Source organism: Molossus molossus, unplaced genomic scaffold (assembly GCF_014108415.1).
Source record: "Molossus molossus isolate mMolMol1 unplaced genomic scaffold, mMolMol1.p scaffold_m16_p_11, whole genome shotgun sequence".
Classification (NCBI taxonomy): Eukaryota; Metazoa; Chordata; class Mammalia; order Chiroptera; family Molossidae; genus Molossus; species Molossus molossus.
The window spans coordinates 84,089,731-84,109,669 of NW_023425346.1; the positions used below are offsets into that span (position 1 = coordinate 84,089,731).

A 19,939-nucleotide genomic window follows, 5' to 3' on the forward strand; every position below is an offset into this window, starting at 1 on the left:
CTTCAGATTGAAGGCCATAACTAGAGACAAAGAAGCCCACTACATAATATTGAAAGGATCTATCCAACAGGAAGATATAACCTTGATAAACATATATGCACCAAATATAGGAGCACCAAAATATATTAAAAATCTTCTGGAGGACTTCAAAGGAGAAATCGATAGCAATACAATCATAACAGGGGACTTCAACACCCCGCTCACATCACTGGATAGATCCTCTAGACAAAAAATTAGCAAGGAAACAGAGACTCTAAATGAAGCACTAGACCAAATGGATTTAATAGATATCTACAGAGAACTACACCCCAAAACTACAGAATTCACATTCTTCTCAAGTGCACATGGAACATTCTCAAAGATAGACCACATGTTAGGGCACAAACTAAGTCTCAACAAGTTCAAGAAGATTGAAATTATAACAAGCATCTTCTCAGACCACAATGGTATGAAACTAGAAATCAATTGCAAGAAGAACATACAAAGACATTTTAACACATGGAAGCTAAATAGAATGTTATTAAACAATGAATGGGTCACCGAGGAAATCAAGGAAGAAATCAAAAACTTCCTGGAAACCAATGAAAATGAGGACACAACAATACAAAATCTATGGGATGCAGCAAAAGCAGTTCTGAGAGGGAAGTTTATAGCACTACAGGCCTATCTCAAAAAAGAAGAAAAATCTCTAATAGACTACCTAACCTCACAACTTAAAGAACTAGAGAGTAAACAAAAAGAAAACCCCAGAGCAAGTAGAAGAAAAGAAATAGTAAGGATCAGAGCAGAAATAAACGACATAGAGACCAAAAAAACAATCCAGAGGATCAATAAAACAAAGAGCTGGTTTTTCGAAAAGATAAACAAGATTGATGGACCCTTAGCTAGACTCACCAAGAAACAAAGAGAGAGAACCCAAATACATAAAATCAGAAATGAAACAGGAGAGATAACAACTGACCCTACAGAAATACAAAAGATCGTTAACAACTACTATGAAAAATTATACGGCAACAAATTCGAAAATCTAAGCGAAATGGACAAATTTTTAGAAACACATAGCCTCCCAAAATTGGATCAGATAGAGATTGAAAACTTGAACAGACCAATAACAACAGAAGAAATTGAAGATGTAATCAAGACTCTTCCAGCAAACAAAAGCCCAGGCCCAGATGGCTTCACAGGGGAGTTTTACCAAACATTCAAAGAAGAATTAATACCCATTCTCCTCAAACTATTTCAAAAAATTCAAGAAGAAGGAAGACTGCCAAACTCGTTTTATGAAGCCAGCATAACTCTAATTCCAAAACCAGAAAAAGACACAACAAAGAAAGAAAACTACAGGCCAATATCCCTGATGAACATAGATGCCAAAATCCTGAACAAAATACTAGCAAATCGAATCCAGCAATACACCAGAAAAATTATCCACCATGACCAGGTGGGATTCATCCCAGGGATGCAAGGCTGGTACAATATTCGCAAATCCATAAATGTGATACACCACATAAATAAATTGAAGAATAAAAACCACATGATCATATCAATAGATGCTGAAAAAGCCTTTGACAAAATCCAGCATCCATTTCTGATAAAAACGCTCAGCAGTGTGGGAATTGAGGGATCATACCTAGACATAATAAAGGCCATATATGAAAGACCTACAGCCAACATCATACTCAATGGGCAAAAACTAAAAGCATTTCCCTTAAGAACAGGAACAAGGCAAGGATGCCCACTTTCGCCACTCCTATTTAACATAGTACTGGAAGTCTTAGCCACAGCAATCAGACAGGAAGAAAAAATAAAAGGGATCCAAATTGGAAAGGAGGACGTGAAATTGTCATTATTTGCAGATGACATGATACTGTACATAGAAAATCCCAAAGACTCCACCAAAAGCTTACTAGACTTAGTAAATGAATTTGGCAAAGTTGCAGGATACAAAATTAACGTCAAGAAATCGATGGCATTCTTATACACCAATGATGAACTCACAGAAAGAGAAACTAGGCAAACAATCCCATTTACCATTGCGGCAAAAAAATTAAGATACCTAGGAATAAACTTAACCAAAGAGATAAAGGACCTATTCGCAGAAAACTACAGGACTTTGAAAAATGAAATAGAGCAAGATGTAAAAAAGTGGAAGAACATACCCTGTTCATGGATTGGGAGAATTAACATCATTAAAATGTCCATATTACCCAAAGCAATCTATAGATTCAACGCAATCCCCATCAAAATACCAACGGCATACTTCAAAGAATTAGAACAATTACTTCAAAAGTTCATATGGAACCAAAAAAGGCCTCGAATAGCCACAGCAATCTTGAAAAAAAAGAACAAAGTTGGAGGGATCACAATACCAGATTTCAGGTTATTCTACAAAGCCACCATAATCAAAACAGCCTGGTACTGGCACAAGAACAGGTATATAGACCAGTGGAACAGAATAGAGAACCCAGAAATGGACCCTAGGCAATATGCTCAATTAATATTTGACAAAGGTGGCAAGAGCATACAGTGGAGTAAGGACAGCCTCTTCAATAAATGGTGCTGGGAAAATTGGACAGCTACTTGCCAAAAAATGAAACTAGACCATCAACTTACACCCTACACCAAAATAAACTCAAAATGGATAAAAGACTTAAATGTAACTCATGAATCCATAAAAATCCTAGAGGAGACTGTGGGCAACAAAATCTCAGACATCATACGCAGCAGAATTTTTACTGACACATCACCTAAGGCAATAGAAACAAAGGAGAAAATGAACACATGGGACTACATCAAACTCAAAAGCTTCTGCACAGCGAAAGATACAGTCATCAAAACGGAAAGGCTACCCACTGTATGGGAGAGCATAATTGCCAATGATATATCAGATAAGGGGTTAATTTCCAATACATATAGAGTGCTCATACAGCTCCACAAAAGGAAGACAAAGAATCCAATTAAAAAATGGGCAGAGGAACTAAATAGACACCTCTCCAAACAGGACATACAAATGGCTAAGAGACATATGAAGAAATGTTCATCATCACTAATCATCAGAGAGATGCAAATCAAAACAACAATGAGGAGTCACCTCACCCCTGTCAGAATGGCCGCCATCAACAAATCATCAAATAACAAGTGTTGGCGAGGGTGTGGAGAAAAGGGGACTCTAGTACACTGTTGGTGGGAATGCAGACTGGTGCAGCCACTATGGAAAACAATATGGTGTCACCTCAAAAAATTAAAAATTGAACTCCCATTTGACCCAGTGATCCCACTTCTAGGAATATACCCTAAGAAGCCTGAAACACCAAACAGAAAGAATATATGTACCCCCATCTTTGTAGCAGCACTATTTACAATCGCTAAGATCTGGAAACAGCCCAAGTGCCCATCAGTAGATGAATGGATTAAAAAGCTGTGGTACATATACACAATGGAGTACTACGCAGCGGTAAGAAAGAAAGATCTCTTATCCTTTGAGACTACATGGAGGGACCTGGAAAGTATCATCCTAAGTGAAACAAGCCAAGCAGAGAAAGACAAATTTCATATGATCTCACTGATTTCTGGAATATAATGAACATAACAGTTTGAGGACAATCCCCTAAGGAGTGGGGAGCTGAGAGAGGGATGAACAACAGAATTTATATGCATGTAGGCATGAACAGTGGACATGGACAACAATCGGGGGAAGGGGCAGGGAGGGAAGGGGGAGGGGGGAATCACTAGGGGAAAAAAGGAGAATCATTTGTAACAAAAATTAATCAATAAAAAAATAAAAAATAAAAAAAAAAAAACAAAAAAAAAAAAAACCAGCACACATTTATGTTTTCTTCTTTACAACCAGATAGAAGATTCATTCTTATCGTACATTCTTAGCAACCTCAGCATGATTTTTTTTCCTTTCCTTAAGTCAAGTACTTTACCTTTTCTTTTAAAGAAAGCACTTGAAGACTTCTCTTTGGCATATCCGAATTGCCAGCATCACTACTCTTGCACTTTTGGGTCACTAGTAAGTAAAATAAGGGTTATGTGAACACAAATACTGAGATATCAGGACAGTCAGCAAATAACCAAGATGGCTACAAAGTGACTAACAGGCTGGTACATATCATAGTGTGGATACAATGGACAAAGGGATGATTCATGTCCCAGGCAGGATGGAGTGGGTGGGACAGCATGAGATTTCATCATGCTACTCAGAACAGTACATGATTTAAAACTTATACATTGTTTTTCTGGAACTTTCTATGTATTATTTTCAAATCGCAGTTGACCATGAAAAGTGAAACTGCAGACAAGGGGGGACTACTGTTACACACCCACTGCCTGCAAGGGAGAGCAGAGCTAAAATACAGCACGAGTTCTCCACTCCAAGCCCTGAATCACAAAGCTAAACCTGCTCAGAGGAAGGAGCACCTTCTTCTACTACACAAACGGGCTGGTGATGGTCCTGCTGGCCACTGGCCCCAATGGACAATGAAAAAATCAAAAGATAAAAAATAATTAGACTGCACTTGTTACTCAGAAAGGTGATTATCACTATCAACCCAGAACTGAGTAAAAGTGTTTCTGCTGTAACACAGTGTATGCATTCCCATATAATACCATGTTCTATAAAATAAAAATAGCTGAACTTACAGAGAGAACAGTATTAGAGCCAGACCACTCAAAAATCTATGAAATTTTAAAATCTGAGTCCTAACAAAACAACAAGAATCCTTATAAAAATATTAGTACAGTTTAAATTTCCACTGGCATTTGTATCAATAAGCCAGTCAATCCTTTAAAGCTTCATATCCTGGAGCCAATGCTTCTTCCTTGAGAAGTGAAAGGGAGAAGATATTCCCTTCTAATAGAGACTAGGTTAATAAAAATTTAAAATATATAAAGGTAGCTTTCTTCATCAGTTTCTTTTTAACAAAAGTGAACTGTCTTCACAGCTTCTTCACCTAAACTTACTATTTCCTCTGATCTTTTAACAGAGTGGAATACATAGAAAATTTTAAGCCAATAAACCAGTACTTTATTGCAATATAGGAGGTTACTTTTAAAGAATTTTCAGCATTTTTCTTATACTACCAAGGCTTTCTCTTTAGTTGTAAAAACGCTTTCCCCCCTGGTCATTCCAAAACATTAACGTGCTTAAAGTGGTTGGAAAAAACTCCAAACCAAATTCCACACTATTGACATCATTCCCCTATATGCCAAATGGGGGGAGGGCAGAGAGAAACCAAAGAACTTATGCATGTAAACATAACCAATGGACGTAAACAACAATGCTGGGGGGAGGGGACAGGAGAAGGGTGTCAATGGGGTGGAAAGGAGAAACATCTGTAATAAAAATAAATTAATTAAATTAAAATAAAAAGTTTTTCTGAGAGAAGGAAAATTGTATAGGTCAGAAACGGGAATCTATATATAGCGAAAAAAACACTGAAGAAGGTAAAATAACAACTTTTATTTTTCTTGTCTTTAATGGATCTAATTGATAATGGATCTAATGGTTTTTGTTCAAAATAATAGTAACAATGTAACCAATGATGTATTCATGTATCCAGCTTGTGTGTGTGCTTATGTATAAGTGAAAGTGATACAAGGGGCAGTAGAGAAGAATGAGGATTATTTTGTTATTATAAGGTACTTGGCACTACCCAGGAAGAGGTATGTTATTAGATTATTTGAAAACTTGGATTATTTGTATATGTACATTGCAAACTCTAGGGTAACCACTAAAAAAAGTGGGGAAAAAAGTATAATTGATATGCTAGAAAATGAGAGAAAGTAAATCATATAAAATGTTCAATTATAGCTACAAAATGCAGAAAAAGTGTGAAGACAAAAATAAGGGCAAAAAATTTATAAAACAGTGACAAATATAGGAGAGACCCAGGATCAATTCCCGATAAGGGCACGTGCCTTGGTTGCAGTTTGTCCCCGGCCCTGGTTGGTCGTGCAGGTGGCGGCCACTCGATGTGTCCCTTTCATGTTGATGTTTCTCTCTCTCTGTCCCTCCCTCTCTCTCTCTCCCACTCTACTGAACAAAGGGTGGAAAAATGTCCTCAGGTGAGGATTAAAAAAAAAAAAAAGAAAATTATGCCAGGCTAACATTAATCAAAAGAAAGTGGATAGCTATATTAATTTCAATCACAGCAGATTTCAGGGCAAGGAAAGTTAAGATGGATAAAGAAGTACATTGCATAATAACTGTTAGCCAAGAAGATAACAATCCTTAATGATGAGCCTAACAAGAGGATCAAACTATGCCAGGCAGAAACTGATAGCACTGCAAGGAGAAATAAATTAATCCACTATTATAAAGACTTTAACAGCCCCTTGATCAGACGTGCACAGATGCAGCAGGCAGAAAGTCAGTCAGGATACAGGTTAACTCAGTAAACCATCAGTCAACTCAACATGACTGACTTTTAGAGCCTACAAACATCAGATTACACATTCTTCCAGAGCTAACATAAAACAGTCATCAAAAGAGACCACGTTCTGGGCCATAATACACACTTTAACTATGCTTTTTAAAAAAGAAATCATATACTGTCTGCTCTTAGACTACAATGGAATTAAATTTGAATCAATAACAGAAACAAACTGGAAAATCCCAAACTATTCGGAGATTAAACAATACACTTCTAAGTAACACATGGAATGAAGAAGAAATCTTAGAGAAATTTTAAATTATTACGAACTTAAATAAAAATACAAATACAAGCCATGAAAAAGTGTGGGATGTAGTGAAAACAATGCTTGTGGGGGAAAGCACGAGAAAATCACAGAACTCATACCATAAAAATGCATATATTAGAAATAAGAAAGATCTAAAAATCAGTTATGCTTCTACCTTAGGAAACTAGAAAAAGAGCAAATTAAATACAAAGTATATAGAAGAAAAGAAATAATAAAAATTAGAGCAGAAAATCAATGAAACTGAAACCATGAAAGCATCCAAGAAAATCAATGAAACAAAAAAAGTGGTTCTTTGAAAAGATCAGTAAAATCAATATGCCTCTAGCCAGGCTAACTAGGAAAAAAAGAGAAATGACAAAAATAACTACTATCAGAAATGAAAGAGGAGAAATCCCCACAGGGCTCACGGACACTAAAAAGATAATAAAGGAATATGAACAAGTCTAAATCCACAAATTTGATAACCTAGACAAATAAACCAACTCCTTGAAAGGCGCAATTTGTCAAAATTCACACAAGAAGAAGTAGACAAACTGAATAGGCTTATATTTATTAAATATATTGAATCAATAATTAATAACATTCCAAAACAGAAAGGCCCAAATGGGTTCACTGGTAAATCTACCAAAAATTTAAAGGAGAAATCTGACCAGTTCTCTATACTCTCTTTCAGAAGGTAGAAGCAGAGGGACGACTTCCTAACTCATTCTATGAAGCCAGCACTACCCTAATATAAAAACCAAAGACATTACAGGAAAAGAAAACTACAGATCATTATGTCTCATAAAGATAAATGCAAAATCCTCAACAAAATATCAGCAAATTAAATTCAACAATGTATAAAAAGACTTACATGCTATGACCAAGTGAGATTTATTCCAGGTATGCAAGGCTGGTTCAACATTCAGAAATCATTATGTAATCCATTACATCAATAGGTATCACATCAAAAAAAAAAAAAAAGCACAATAATTATCAATAGATGTACAAAAAACATTTCATAAAACTCTCAGTCAACTAGGGATAGAGGGTTTTTCTCAACTTAATAAAGCTTATCTACCAAAACCTATAACTACATCAAGGCAAGATATCCCTCACCAATTCTTTTCAACATCATACTGGAAATCCTAGCTAATGCAATAAGAAAAGAAGAGGAAATGAAAAATATACATGTTTGTAAGGAAGAAAAAAACTCTTTGTTCACAGATGACCTAATTATGTATGGGAAAAATCCAAAAGATAACACACACACACAAATAAACTCCAGCAACTATTAAGTGATTGTAGTAAAGTTTCAGGATACAATGTTAATATACAAAGGTTAACTGCTTTCTTATATACTAGCAATAAACAAGTGGAATGTGAATTAAAAGCACATTACCATTTACATTAGCAGCCCACAAAATAAAATAGTTAGGTATAAATCTTATGAAATATGTATAAGATCTATATGAGAGAAACTATAAAACCCTGATGAAATAAATCAAAGAACTAAGGAAATAGATATTCTCTGTTCATGGGTAGGAAGACTCACTACTGTCAATATATCAGTTTTTGCCAACTTGATTCATAGATTTGGTGTAATTCCGGTTAGAATCCCAGCACTTATTTTGTAGATATTGACAAATTGATTCTAAAGTTTATATGAAGAGGCAAAAGACTCAAGACTGCCAACACAATATTGAAGGAAAACAACAAAGTCAAAGGACTGACGCTACCCACATTTAAGACTTAATAAAGCTACAGTAATCAAAGCAAATGGTAAAGTCTATACAAAGAGATCAATGGAACAGAAGAGAGAGAGCCCAGAAATAACTGCACATAAATATGATCAACTGATCTTTGACAAAAAAGCAAAGGCAATACAATGAAGAAAGGATAGTCTTTTCAACAAATGGTATTGAAAAATCTAGACATCCAAATGCAAAAAAATAATAATCAAGACATAGACCTTACACAGTTAGCAAAAATTAACTCAAATGGATCACAGACCTAAATGTAAAACATAAAACTATAAAACTCCTAGATGATATCATAGGAGAAAATCCAGGTAACCTTGCATATTCTGATGACACTTTAGATAGAATACCAAAGGCATGATCCATGAAAGAAAAAATTGGTAAGCCAGGCTTCATTCAAGTTAAAAACTTCTACTCTGCAAAAGACATTGTCAAGAGAATGAAAAGATAAGTCACAGACTGGGAGAAAATATTTGCAAAATGCAGATCTCATAAAGGACTATTAGCCAAAATATACAAAGAACTCCTACAACTCAACAATAAAGAAACAAACAACCCAATTAAAAAATATGCAAAAAACTTCAAGGAACAAACCTCACCAAATTTTTTTTAATTTTTCTTTTTATTGATTTTAGAGAGAGAGGAAGGGAGAGGGAGAGAGAAACATCGATGAAAGAGACATCAATTGGACACCTCCTGCATGCCTCCCCCCCTGGGAAATTGGCCCACAACCTGGGCATGTGCCCTGACGAGGTCACCAAATATTTTATATATGTATGGTAATTAAGTATATGAAAAAATGTTCAACATCATGTCATTAGGAATTACAAATTCAAACAACAATAAGATACCACTACACACCTATTAGAATAGCCAAGATCCAAAACAAAAAACAAAAACACACTGACAACATCAAATGTTGGCAAGGATGTGGAGCAACAGGAATTCTCACTCACTGTTGGTTGGAATTCAAAATCGTACAGCCTTTGTAAAGGACAGTTTGGCAGTTTCTTACCAAACTAAACATACACTTACCATACAATCTAACAATAGCCCTCCTTGATATTTACCCAAATGAACTGAACATTTATGGCCACACAAAAAACCTGCATGTGGATGTTTATAGAGGTTTTATTCATAATTTCCAAAACCTGGAAGCAACCAAAACATCTTTCAACAGGTAAATGGATAAATAAACTGTGGTACTTCCAGACAATAGAATATTATTTACAACTAAAAAGAAATAAACTATCCCAGCAAGACATGATGGAAATTTGAATACATATTATTAAGTGAACAAAGCCCATCTGAAAAGGCCACGTTGGATGATTCCAACTATATGACTATGACTTTCTGGAAAAGGCAACATTAAGAAGGTGGTAAAAAGATTAGTGGTTGTCGGGGGCTGGGAGGAGGGAAGGATGACTAGGTAGAACACAGAGGATCTGTAGGGCCCTGAAACTATTGTGTATGATGCTACAGTGTTAGATACATGTCCATCTTACATTTGTCCAACCCCAACAGTGAAGTCTAATGTAAACTATGGACTTTGAGTGATCTTGATGTATCTATACAGCTTTCACTGATTGTAAAATATGCACCACTGTGGTGGGGGATGTTGAAAGTGGGGGAGGGTGTGTGTGTGGGCAGGGGAAATGAGGAATACATGGTAACTCCATACTTTCTGCTTAATTTTGCTATGAACCAAAAACTGCTCTAAAGTAAAATTTATTAGTTAAAAAAATAATATAAAACAATGAGTTTAACTGAAGTATTACTTTCCACAAAGAAATTTTGTAACTATTAATCCATTTCATCATTGTACTTTTCAATTTCTGCTCTTCACTTCCCTTTTGTCATAAATATTATTGCAATTTCTCTAAAATGGTTTTTTCATTCAACTTTTTCTTTGTTCTAAATACAAATACAGTGGAATCTCAGTTCTCAAATTTAATTAATTCCAGAAGGTTGTTTGAGAAGTGATTTGTTCACGAATCATTTTTTTCCTATTAGAAATAACGTAAATTAAGTAATCTGTTCCAGACCCTCAAATGATTCAGTTTTAACCTTTCTTAATATAGTACATGTCTAATGTACTGTTTAACCTATAAATAAAGACTCTTCAGTTATTTCTTTTTTAAGCTCTACTGTTTCCACAACTTTCCTTTTCACTCTGCTGCCATCTCAAACCTTCTTAGGTCCCATGGTGACTTATGTACATATTTAATAACAATAAGCAGCAACAAAAGCAAAAGAACTAGAAAATATTCACAGCACAATTTCCTGAGATGTTAATAACATGGTTAGTGGTTAACTGACTCATACTCCCATGTTCTCTCTCTTGTTGCCTGAGAGATGCATGACTGATCATTACAAGTATCAGCATGAAAGGGTTGTCAGGTCGAGAACCAAATTTTTAAAAATATTTTATTGATTTTTACAGAGAGAGGAAGAAAGAGGGAGATAGGGAGGAAGGGGGAGAGAGAAAAATATCAATGCGAAAGTGAAACATTGATTGGCGCATGCACCCCACTGGGGATAGGGCCTGAAACCTGGGTGTGTGCCCTGACCGGGAATCAAACTAGCAACCCTTCGGTGCACAGGAGGACACCCAACCAACTGAGCCACACTGGCCAGGGCGAGAACTGGCCAGTGTGGACAACTGAGACATTTTTCTATGAACTTCGTCGAGAACCGAACTGTTCAAGATGGGAGATGTTTGAGCACTGAGGTTTGACTGTAAAATAAAACAAATCAGACTTCTCCCATCTATTTCCAAAGTGTAGAGAATTTAAAAGATAATGAATGCAAAAACAATTTGTCAACTTTACATTATAGAAATATAAAGGTACTCTTATTTGCAATTTATTAATGAAATATTATTAGTCTCTCTACTCTCTAACTGTCACAATGAGTTCATACTCCTGTTTATCCAGGTCCTCAAAGGGACACTTATCTCCTGGTTTTTCACTTCCCTTCCTTTCTACTGACAAAACAGAAAGCATGAAGAAAACCATGAGTATTCATTTCGGTGGGTCTCCAAGAAAGTACTAATTTAGTTCTTTTTTATCTTTCAGTCTGGAAAGATTCACCTGAAAGCTTATAACCAAACATCAACAATTCTCCTTTCTTGGTGAACGCCTAATCTATTTACATACCAAAGTAAAAACTTGAAGAAAATGTAAACATATGGGAACTAATTTGGGGAAAGGATGGGATATTGCTCCCAACATCCAAGACAGTTGTTTGATTTGGAAGAGACTGGCAAGTTCCTTTGAGTAAGACTAAAAAACATGTTTTTCTGTGTCAAAATCTGTGAGTTTTTCCACATGCATCCCAAAAGAAAGTAACTGATTTCATTTCTCAGAAGAAAATAAATGAAACCTAAGATCTTACCACCAGATATGAGGTAACATAATTGTACCAGAGTCTGTCAGTGACCAACCAACATCGCCTTACACTTACCAGTTCAGCACACACAGACCTGACTTCCAATTGCCAGCACCTGCATTTCTTTGAGTGTTTGTTATCGTTGCTTAGCCTGCTTTGTCACCCAAGTGGCGGAACAGAAGTACAAGCGATTCAACACAACCAGGTACAGCCTTCACTCAGTAACTGATGGGATTTGATACACAAATACTCCAGCCTCCTCACTTCTCAAATGGGTTAACTCAGACATACATTTTACACTGGCTCCCCAAGTTTCCTGTGGAATTTTAAACTCCAGTCTTCCACAATAGCAAACTGTGTGATAAGACACTCTTTATTGGCTGCTGAATCTGTGCCTTGTTATGTGCAGGTACTTTATATTTAACATTTCGTCTACTTATCTACAGAACTCTTTAAGTTAGACCAAAGAAGAAGAATCTGATTCAGAGGACTAAGAGTAAACTTAACTTTTGCTTTGGGTCACAGAGCAAGCCATGATTGTAACACAAGTATATCCAAAACCTCTGCTCCTTCATTCACCAAAGGAACAGAACACTAGAGAGGGGTGGAGAGCATCCACATTAAAATCTTCCCATTTTTTTATTTCCAAAGGAAATTAACTTTAAAATTTTTTCTCTAATGTATACTAGTCTCTCAATCAAAAGTTATTTTTAAAGTATATCACTAATGTCATTATGAATTAATCTACTGTCAATATTTTTGGAGGGAAAAGATAAGGAGTAAATCAAATATATATTTATATATTTAAAATAACAGAAGTAATGGTAATGGTGAATGTAAGTGTGGTTCCTTTCCAATTTCCTAATCAATGATATTTTTTCACAGCTAAACTTTCCAAAGTAAAGGAATTTGTTTTTCTTATCAGGGACATAAACTTAAAAAAAAAAAAAAAGAAAACAAAAGGCATTTATAATAATATAATCAGAGATTTTGAAGATACATATATTTTACTTCTCAATTTTTAAAAGTTACAAATGTTAAATATTATAATAAAGTAATTACTTTTCAATATCCGTATTTTTTCATAGTTCATTCATTCATCAATTGAACACACATTCATGCTAGTTCTAAGATATACAAGATATATCTTGTGGCCATTTTTGGTACTAGAGACAAAGGAAAAAAGGACAGAAAAATAAAGTCAAGAAAAACAGAATGAAACAGAAGATAAACATAGAGAACAAAATTTCACGGATTGCCGACCCCAATTTTTGTACCTTTACAACTACATATACACATAAAAATTCATTTATTCATGCAACAAATGCCAGACAAGCAGTAATAAGTAGATAATGCTAGGTAGTGGGTATAAAATAAAAATAAAAAGTAGTATTTGCCCTTAAGTAGCTTAAAATTAAGTTGAAGTCGACTTTAATATTTGCCACTATAGACCTTATGATTTAAGTTGAGAAGTCTATTTATATTTAATAGAGATAATGAAAATTTAATTGTGTTCACATCCACTTAAGAATTTAGATCCACAAAATGCATCTTTTTACCTATTTTATGTTTAAGGTTTAATTTTGAACTTTATTCATTAAAAATATTCATCCACATTTGAAAATTGAGTTTCCAGAAATATAAAGAATAATAAAAAAAATGTATCAGAATGAATGTTTTCAATTTTAAAATAAACTTAACAACATAAAACATAACTGATTTCAATTTAAAAAACAAAAACCATTTTTATACCCACATCAAAAGATACAAAAAATTAAAAGTATTGTTATTTGTTCTCAAAATTCAGTCAACATCAAAATTAATAAAATGTTGAGACACAACTGTTCCCACAAGAATTCTATTAGCATTAGTAAAAATATTCAAAACAAACAAAATTTAAAATTTAATTTTTGAAGTGGTAGATAAAAAAAAAATCAAACGTCAGATATTGTTCAAATAACAAACAATAAATAAACAAGCCTAAACAATTATCAAATTGTTTAATTCACTAGTTAGTGAATTAAAGAATTCAAAGTTATTACAGCAAAACCTCGAGATAATGGACTAATTCAAGCAAGAAGGTGCCTGTCAAAGCTAAAAGTCCTTTATATAATAAAGCAGGTTTTCCGAATGGGTATGTTAAAAAATTGACAAATTAGTTAATTTACCTGTTTTTACTTTGTGTAATTAAAATTAAGTATGTATGAAAAGTTTAATTTCACAGAAAAGTTTTCTATATGTATTACAGGAATTTTAAATTTATACTGAATAGGTCTAGTAAACGCATGTAATTACCAGTCACCTCTAATAAACAAATGCACACGGCTGGGCATGGATTAGCACACATGGAACATTGGCTGGCAAGGGTTAAAACTGCTGCAGAAAGTCACACCATGTGATGACAGAACCAATTACTGACGAACATTGTTTACAAGCAGTGACTCTTGAATTTAAATATGTAGACTATAGTTGTAGATATGTAATATTTATTTATGTCAGTGAAATTACTACAGTGTTTTTTCCAACATATGGCTTATTTGCTAAAATTTATTTAAAAAAACAATGAATGAATAACAAAAAAATAACCTGTTAATCTAATTATAAATAAATCTTGGTTAAAAGCATTTTTAAATTAATAGGGTGTTAATTTTCACATATGACATACGGACTGGAAATTTTGTCTGTTAAATCCAAAGTCAGTTAAATCGAGGTTCACGAAATCGAGGGTTTACTGTCTATAAAATTTGTATTAGATGAGTGTAACCTTAGAACAAGGTGTATTTGACTTCCAGAACTATAAGTATGAGCTTTACTAACCAAGGCATAATAATATTAAGAGACCAGAAAATGCAAGAACATAGAATTATATCTTAAAAATATTAAATTTCTCAGATTCATTATTTTCCTAAAATGATTGTGTAGCATCCCTGAAGCCCTTGTCGTTGATTATGGTAAAGAGAAAGAATGAGAAACAAACTTTCCAAGCCTGACACCAATTTATTTTCAGGCTATTTTACTTCAATTTTCCTCAAAAAACTGGCAAAGTTAAAAAGAACTGTACATCTGTATATTGTTTGATACTTTGTATAAAATTTTTCAGTAGTTTGAATTTCTTCATTTGAGTATGTTTTACACAAATATCTGAATTTAGTGTTCTCTCACTATACTCAAGGAGTAAATGCGAATATAAAACCAAATGTTTTGACATATCAGTAACTATTTTCTTGATACATAAGAAAAAATTTAAAAGTATAAAATGTGGTGCCCTGGCAGTTTGGCTCAGACATTAGAGCGTCAGCCCACGGACCAAAGAGTAGCAGGTTCGATTCCAGTCAAGGGCATAGACCTCAGCTGCAGCTCGGTCCCTGGCCCTGGTCAGGGTCTTGCAGGAGGCAACAATCGATGTGTCTCTCTCACATTGATGTCTCTCTCTCTCTCTCTCTCTCTCTCTCTCTCCCCCCCCCCCTCTCTCTCCCTCTTTCTCTTCCCTTCCCTCCCTCCCTCCCTCCCTCCTACTCTATCTGAAGATAAATGGAAAAATATCCTCAGGTGAGGATTAAAAAAAAAAGTATAAAATGTGGTTTCTGCCCTTACTAGGTATTTGGTTATTAAAAAGAATAGATATATTAGCAAATCACATAGGACAAAGTATGATTTAATGATAAATTATATGGCCAATTAAGTGATCTAGGAAATCAATGAAAGAGAACACTAATAAAGATCAAAATAGTCTAGGAAGACATGATTTTCGTATTTGTTTCATATTTCTGTTTATAAGAGATAAAGCTATCCATTAGCTCTTAACAACAAAAAAGTAAATAATGTACTCCATTTACCTACTAAATTTTATTAAACTGAATTACTTCAAAAGCATTATAAATATAACACGAATACATTTCTGAACTTCTTTTGAAACACATGTACTTAGTAATTCTCGTGGCTATAATCATCAATGATAGAACGTTGACAAAGCTGCAGGTCCAATAGAAAGAAAGAGCATGGGCTTGAAGCCCATGGGGAAGAATCTCAGCTTCACAGTTTATCTGGCTTTTTGACCGTGGGCAAGTTACTTAATAATGCTGAACCTATCTCTTAAGTGAAATAAGGTAACAACAATTATCTTCCATGGTTGTTGAGAAGATCAAATAATATATCATATGTAAAACAAACAGCATATCAGTCAGAAAAATAACGTGTGCAATAACTTTAGCTCCCATATTCAAACAAAATTTCAAATACAGTGATAACAGAACACCAACACTTGTCTTTACATTTTATTCCTTACTATAAAAATTAATAAACTGTCCTTTTTATTAGTAAAAATTAATATGTTCAGTTTCTAATTCTATAATGATTCTCATTCATCTTTGAGAATTTGATAACAATGTTGGAACTACTTCCTCCCAAAATACCACATATACACACAGTATTTTGCATCAGTTTTTAGGGACATTAACAGGTTCTCTGGAAGCTAGATTAAAAACTGTTTTCTATATGGCTATTTAAATAAAATTAATTTAAATTAAATAAAATAAATTTTTAGTTCCTCTGTTGTACTGGGCACATTCAAGTGCTCAACAGCCACACGAGGCTAGTGCCTACTGGATAACACAGATAAAGAACATTCCATCATCTCAGAAACATCTATGAGATAGAGCTGTTCTGGAATGTTAAAAAAAGTAAAACTATTTTGCTCTGTTTTTGTTGTGTTTTGTTTTTATTATCTGGAAATCTCTCTTTGAAGTAGATTCCAAGAGGATAGACGCTGTGAATCATTAGAATCACTAGGGTCCACCACATAATAAGCATTCAACAGGTTTCTAAATAGCTGACATTACTGTTTTCTTTTGGCTACATTCATCTAGGAAAAATTTTCTAAATTGGGACCGGGCTGGTGTGGCTTAGTGGATTAAGTGTCCTCCTATGGACTAAGAAGACAGGGCACAGGCCTGGGTTGTAGGTTTGATCCCCCGCAGGGGGTGTGCAGGAGGCAGCCGATTGATGTTTCTCTCTCATTGATGTTTCTAGCTCTCTCTCCCTTCCTCTTTCACTAAAAAAATCAGTAAAACACATTTTAAAAAAAAAATTTACTAAGTTGGTCAGGACCAGAGCTGAAGCTGTGAAAACAAATATATAAATACAGGTAAATGTGGCAGGTCAACTTATATGTACTCTCAACTGAAAACTTCTGAAGACAATGAGGGCTCTCTCAATGCAGACTTTATATTTTTCGAGTTTTAGCTATATATATTGGCTAAAATATAGGACTTGCTGTTCGATTCAAGAACAGGCAAAATGCCAGTTAGCTTTTATTATTCCTGTATTGGTTTTCCCTAGCTAGAGCAGTTGAGTAACTTATTTTTAAATAGTATGTATACATTCAAACACAGTAGTTTAAATAATAAAATACTTTTAAAATTTACCAGTTCTACACCTTAAACATTACGGCATTAAGATTTTAGAAATCTATTTCCTTTTAATGTATCTTGAAATCAAGACAAAATTGCTGCTATATACAGAACAGTAGAAGGTCTAATAATAATTTTGCACTTACACTGCCACATTTTTTCTAATGGTATATTCATCCAAATCGTCATCAGAGCTGCTATCAGTTGCATCAGAATCCAGACCCTCTTCCACATGAGACAACAGCCCTGTAGCTGACAGTGCAAATCTCTGGATCTCTGCGGCTGTACATCGTGCAAAGCCATTTTTTGTATCATTCCATAATTTATTCTCCGCAGTCAATAAGTTGATGTCTGGCTTAATTTCAGTGCATTTAGGTAAACTGTTATCCAAAACCGTGGTGGCTTCATGAAAGATCTTCATTTTGGGGAGTTGCTGTTTCATAGAAAATTTCATTTGCTGACCATAGTGCTTAACAACATGCTTTGCCAGGAGCATCTGCAAATGTTTCTGAGTTCTTCTAGCCTGGTTAAGTAAAATTTTCTGTTTGCTTACACAATTAAGCAAACGAGCATTCACTTCCTCCTCTTTTTCAGCAGCTGAGGAACTAATAGGCACATTTGAATGGCCAGGCCCAATTTTCTTTTGAGCACAGTGCAATAAACTCTTTTTAATCTCAGTATCAGTAACTTTATCAAAAAGTGCATTCTTTTGGTACCATTTACAGTTTTGTAGTTGTACTTTATCTACATTAGTGTCTTTGGTTATATTTGAATCCAAAACATTTTTTATACCTGTCATGCACTGGCTTGTGTTATCTGACAGAGGTTCCTTTTTGATGAACTCTTCAGAATGAGAATGACAGATTTTACTGAGCTGAATATTGCTGCCATTACACAGTATGTTTTTCAGCTTATTGCAGTTCGGTTCCCCTAATTTCTTTTGTTTATAATTCTTATTGTAGTTATTTAATGTAGAATTAGAACCCATTAAAAGAACTGTCTGATAATGTTTTGAAGACTGAGAGGAGCCAAAATGTTTTAAATTCACAAAATTAGTGTTAAGAGTAGGTTCAGGTGTTGGAAATCCCAGCATCTGAGAGAAAGTGTCTCCCTTTAGCTTTTCATCCATAGTTCTTGGACCCTCCATGCATAGCATCTTGTCAGACTCCATGGTACTTGGTAAAGATGAAAAGCATATACCCTTTGTTGCTGCCTCCCTCAGAGCTGGGGTCATGGCGAATCCTGCAGATAATTACTGGAAACCTAAAACAATGTAAAAATAAATAATCAAATATCTAGAAAAGAGTTTTATGCTTGTATGTTTTTCAAGGACAACATTTTTTAATGTTTCTGATTAAAACATGAACAGAACAAAATTCCTTTATTTCCCAACTCGTAACACTATCCCCGCTCTTTCTTAGATCATAAGAAATTCAGCTAGCACTAAACTATTCTTCACTCTGATTGTGGGCCAATACCCAAAACTCCAATTAAAGTTCTCACTACCTAGCACAATACATGTCAGACAAATACTTGTGGATATAATACTTGACCCTTGAACAACACAAGAGTTAGGGGCACCAACCCCCCGCACAAAAATCCGTATATCACTTTGAACTCCCTCAAAAGTGATAACATAAATAGTTGACTCACACATATTTTGTATGTTATATGTATTCTTACAATAAAGTAAACTAGAGAAAAGAAAATAGTATTAAGAAAATAATAATGAGAAAGAGATTTACAGTATCAATTGAGAAAATAAAATAAAACAGTATATAAGCGGACCCACACAGTTCAAACAAGTGTTATTCAAGGCTCAATTGTACATCTCAAGATTCCATTTTTAAAAAATGTTTAGTGAGTAAAAAAAAAAATTCCAACCGGGAATTTGGGAATTATACTTTAAAATGTAACTCAATCTCATACTTTCAGCCAAAAATAAGAATTAAGTTATCTTTATAAAAAATATAATAAATTGCTCAAAACTTCCATTTCTTCATTTAAATTTTACAATCTAAACAGTATTAACAATAACTAAGTATACTAAAAAAGTAAGAAGATGTAAGTGAACTGAACTACAAATAAAAAAGTATATAATTTCACAGCTGTTAAAATTAATGTGATAATGAAAACTCGCCTAATTTGCAATGTGCAAAAATTTTTTCTGAAAAAGCATCTGCAATAATTTTTTTCCTTTTCACAAATGGATAGTTGTCAGTTGCCATTACAGAGCTGTTAATCCTGCTGGGAAAGAGTGGGGAGTGTCCCAGATGACCATTAAAGATTTAACCCATACTTAAACAAATTTCATTGTATTTTATCAAAAGAAAAATATATAAAACCATATATTCTGAAATACAGAAAAAGTTAATTCAGTACCATTCAAAATTATGAAGACCAAATAGTTCGTAAAAAACTGTATATTATTAACGATTGTAAGTTTTTGAAGATACTTTGGAACTATGATACTCCATAATTTTGTTTCCACATACATGACAGTTAACAGTCACTTAAATGGCTACACTCTCATATCATATGTCCCCATACAATGTGACAACTGTAACTCTATACCTTTAATTCCTATTTTAAAATAGAAAACCAAAAGCTAATACCTTGTAAGATTGGTAAGAATAATGGTCAAAAAGAAAATGAGGCACAAAAAGTTTCTATGCAAATAAAAAAAACACATATAGG

At 34.2% G+C, this 19,939-nt stretch overlaps 1 protein-coding gene across 2 annotated transcripts in view; it reads right to left on the reverse strand.

Annotated features, from left to right (window-relative positions):
* Positions 1-18,528, reverse strand: part of KANSL1L (KAT8 regulatory NSL complex subunit 1 like) — a 99,745-nt gene extending 81,217 nt beyond the window's left edge. For both annotated transcript variants that reach the window (XM_036254360.1, XM_036254359.1), the window contains exon 1: positions 17,389-18,528. In XM_036254360.1, coding sequence (XP_036110253.1) covers positions 17,389-18,476 — 1,088 coding nt within the window. In that variant the 5' untranslated portion in view covers positions 18,477-18,528. The remainder of the gene's footprint in view (positions 1-17,388) is intronic.
* Between the last annotated feature and the right edge of the window lie 1,411 nt (positions 18,529-19,939).